At 36.8% G+C, this 4,460-nt stretch overlaps 1 protein-coding gene across 1 annotated transcript; it reads left to right on the top strand.

The window, feature by feature from the left end:
• Positions 1–266: 266 nt before the first annotated feature.
• On the top strand, positions 267–3,634 carry LOC117800985 (regulator of G-protein signaling 22-like; the record flags this gene model as incomplete). The annotated part of the gene is made up of 2 exons (XM_034653584.1): positions 267–892; positions 2,681–3,634. Coding segments are annotated over 2 exons (792 nt in total), but the record flags the coding sequence as incomplete, so codon positions are not given.
• Between the last annotated feature and the right edge of the window lie 826 nt (positions 3,635–4,460).

Genomic DNA, 4,460 nt, shown 5'->3' on the forward strand with positions numbered 1-4,460 from the left:
ATGATGTCTTTTTGAAGATCCTCTGTATTCAGGATGTCAAATATTTTGCTCATCTGCCACCATTATCCACTTCCATGTCCAAGGAAGACATGACCAATCCTGTTGGCAGGTTTTTCTCTACTGGTATCAAATGTGGCTTCAGAACTCCCCCTTATGTACATGAAGTCACTACCGGTGCCAAGCCCACCTACCATGCTGACTCTGCAACATCTAGTTAATAATAAAAGCAACTTTGTATTCATATCTGACCTAATAGCCCTTTATGATTTAATGCAGACAGTGTTATCTTTGATGATGGAATTCACCCGAGGATAAAAAGGGACTCATCTGAAACCATTAGATTAACTTCTCATTTCGAAGAAGAAGACAACATTGGCTCCATCTCTCTACAAGACACTCCTTCTCAGGCCCTTCTGAGAATTTACCTTGAGAGGCAACAGGATGCTGATGAAAGCCTTACATTGCATTTCTCAACATGGGAAGAATTTTTAAGATCTTATGTAACCTTTATTTTGAGAGTAGCAATTCATCAAATTTTTGAAGAGCCACTGACAGAAAGCCCAGATTATATAAATTTCAGCAAGGTAACAGAAGTGATGCTTGAGGAGGGTTTTGAGCCTGTCCCTGGCAGGAATGTTTTAAGTGAAACATTTCAAATCACAAATGAAAAGTCAGAAGAGATGTTAGAACAAGCAAGTTCAAAGAGTGAGAGCATTGGACCAGAAACCAGGGCGGATTGGTGTGTGTCTCACAAAGCTTATGATATTGGCAATAGAAAGGAGTTTGAAAGATTTAAGAAATTTCTAAAAGATACATTAGGAGAGAGATATTTGTCATTATGGATGGATATCGAGAGGTTGAAAGTTCTTAAGGACCCCGGAAGACATCAAAGGTATGTCTAGTTTTTACTTTCAATAGTTGGGTTTTTTTTTAATTATGGAATATTAGTTTGGCTTCCTTAAGCACAGGCAGAAAGCCTGAAATAAAAATAAAAATGTAATTTATACTTTTAGAGGAATGAATAATAATATTTATTTTATTATAATAATAGTGATTTTATTAGTTCTGTGATTTCATAATTTTCAGATACAAATAGTGGCAATTGTTTGGGTTCACATAATATTTCTTCCCATGGATTCTATACCTGCTTCCATATCAATCATTCTGTTTTATTTTTATAACATTGTAGTGATCTATCTTTGTAGAAAAATAATTTTTCCATTATATAACTGCACTGGCTTCAGATAACTTCTATAAAAGTTACCATGGTAAGAGACTGCTGTTCCTAGCAGACTGCTCAGTTAACAAATCCCATGATCTTTGGTTGGATGCCACTTAGACATTCGTATCTGAATAAGATATCTCCTAGATAGACCAGCTATCCTCTACAGAGCTTCCTGGTTGTCTGATGGGTCCAGGTCCTTGTTTGGCTATCCCATGTGTTTTAGATTACGGTAAGTCTTAACAACCTTAAGAGGACCCTGCTTTAGGAAAGTTTTTATCCTGTCTATGTTCTCCTTCCTGCTCTGAAGCAGATCAACTACAGTAGATTGCAGTTCCCAGGAAGGGTTTGACCGAATATATACTAGTAACTGGGTTATTCCACTTATTTCAATGGCATTCGGATCATAGAGCTCATTGTTGTGCATACTTACAGGATCAGGGATTACCAAATGGTTGATTATGCAGCCATGACTTGATCGATCATGGAGTAGAAAGCCACTACCACTTTTCAAGATATATTAGGGAAGTTATATGCAAGCAACCTATATAAATTCTTCAGGGTCAATACTGTATTAGTTCCTATTGTTGCTGTAGCAAATTGCCACAAATTTAATGGCTTTTAAATGGCTTTTTTAAAAAAAATTTTAATGGCATAAGTTTATTCTGTTACAGTTTCGAAATAGTTAAGTCTAACATGGGTGGGCAGGGCTACATTCTTTCCGGACGCTCTAGGGAAGAATCCATTTCCTTGCTTTTTCCAGCTTCCAGAGGTCACCTACTTTCCTTGGTTCATGGCCTTTCCTCCACCTTCAAGCCAGCAACATAGCATCTTCTCTCTGACCTCTGCTTCTATCCTCACATCTTTTCTCAATGACTCACCCTCCTGCCTCCCTCTTAGAAGGACCCTTGTGATTACTTTAGGGCTATTTAGATAACCTAGGAAAATCTTCTCAAAATCCTTATCAAATTGGGGGCCTAGCTGGCTCAGATGGTTAAGCATCTGCCTTCAGCTTAGATCATGATCTCCAGGTCCTGGGGTGGAGCCCCATGTCGAGCCCCACATTGGGCTCCCACCTCGGCGGGGTGTCTGCTTCTCCCTCTGCCTCTCCACCCTGCTTGTGCTCGCTCTGTCCCCTTCTCTCTCTCTCTCAAATGGATAAATAAAATCCTTAAAAAAAATCCTAATCATATCTGCAGGATGCCTTCGAGCATGTAAGGTAACATTCAGAGGTTCTGGGGATTAGGACATGGACATCTTTGGAAGACCATTGTTTAACCTACCAAAATACTCTTCCTATTCCCATAATTGTAAGAAATATTTTTATCTCCACATTGATATTCCTGTAACTCAGTGTTCGTTTTGAGATAGTTCTTTACTTGTCTGAAACATTTTAGAAGGGAAAACATTTGGCTTGTAGAATGTCATAGCAATGTGTGTGGATGTGTTTCATTTTAGACATCTTGAGAAGATGAAAAAATGCTATCTAGTAAGCAATGGAGATTGCTACCTTTCTGCAGAAATATTATCAAAACTTAAACTGCTGGACACATCTCAGTGGAATGAAGAACACTTAAGAAATATTCAGACTGAAGTTGTAAAACCCTTACTTCTTTATTGGTAAGAAAAATAATGTGAATCAAACTTATTTGCTTTTACCTTTCCTAGGCAAGTTACAAGTTATATTTTTTGTCTTACTGATTTATAATTTATGGAAATTTAAAATGACAAGACTATTGTATCTTTTGCCTTCCTTAAAGTATTTACCCGTTAGATAATTTGGATGTTTGGGGGTTTTTAAATCCATAATGAGGCTGGACAGTACTTAAGCTCCATTTTAACTTCGTGAGCACATCCTTCTACATCTGACCTTTTTATGGTCAGTATCTCATCAAATTGATGTGTGTGTGTGTACATCTTGATAGAGTTATAGATTTATCATCTCAGTAAATATTTTTGAGCACTTACTATACAGTCCAAGTGCTGTAGTAAGGATACAAGGGTAAAATACGACAAGTCTAGTGTTTACAATCTAGTAAGAGGAACATACACAGGAAATGAGTATAATAAAAGAAAGTGTGGTGAACACACAATACAGAGGAGATGTAATTTTTCACTCAGGACTTGAAGGACTCTAAGTAAGGAAAAGAGAGGGGACATATGGAGAAAATGTGTGCCATTTGAGGGTCATCGAGCTGCCTTGTGGCTGTGATAGATCTGAATATGTCACTTTTCTGCTTGAAATCTTTTTCCAAAGCTTTCAGTGTAGAGTTCAAATGCCTTAAGTTAGCAAATAAGGTCATCATAATTTGTCCCTCACCCACTTCTTTGGCATCATCTCCCATCTGGGTATTCCAGATTACATATATGCTTCGCACTTTTCTATATATAGATAGAATGTTGTTTTTCTCTTTCTTTAAGCACTTGAATACGTCCACTTTCACCACTGTTGTTTAACCTAGCCTCAACTGGAAGTCCTAGCCTCAGCAGACAACAAAAAGAAATAAAAGGCATCCAAATCTGCCAAGAAGATATAAAACTTTCACTGTTGGTAGATTACATGATACTCTATATAGAAAACCCAAAAGACTCCACTAAAATTTTTTTAGAACTGATAAACAAATTCAATAAAATCGCAGGATACAAAATCAACATCCAGAAATCTGTTGCATTTCTATACACCAATAATGAAGCAACAGAAAAAGAGATTAAGGAATCAATCTTATTTACAGTCGCACCCCAAATCATAAGATACCTAGGAACAAACCTAATCAAACAGGTAAAAGAACCGTACTCTGAAAACTATAGAACACTTATGAAAGAAATTGAAGACACAAAGAAATGGAAAAACATTCCATGCTCATGGATTGGAAGAATAAATATTGCTAAAATGTCTAAACTACCCAAAACAATCTACACACTTAATGCAATCCCTATCAAGATACCACCAGCATTTTTCATGGAACTAGAACAAACAATCCTAAAATTTGTACAGAACCACAAAAGACCTTGAATAGACAAAGCAACCTTGATAAAGAAAAGTAAAGCTGGAGGCATCACATTTCTGGATTTCAAGTTATATTACAAAGCTACAGTGATCAAGACAGTATGGTACTGGCACAAAAATAGACACTAAAAATAGAAAACCCAGAAATGAACCCATAACTACATGGTCAACTCATCTTCAACAAAGTAGGAAAGAATATCCAATGGAAAAAAGACAATCTCTACAAAAAAT

The sequence above is a fragment of the Ailuropoda melanoleuca genome, unplaced genomic scaffold (genome assembly GCF_002007445.2).
Source record: "Ailuropoda melanoleuca isolate Jingjing unplaced genomic scaffold, ASM200744v2 unplaced-scaffold9998, whole genome shotgun sequence".
NCBI classification, from domain to species: Eukaryota; Metazoa; Chordata; class Mammalia; order Carnivora; family Ursidae; genus Ailuropoda; species Ailuropoda melanoleuca.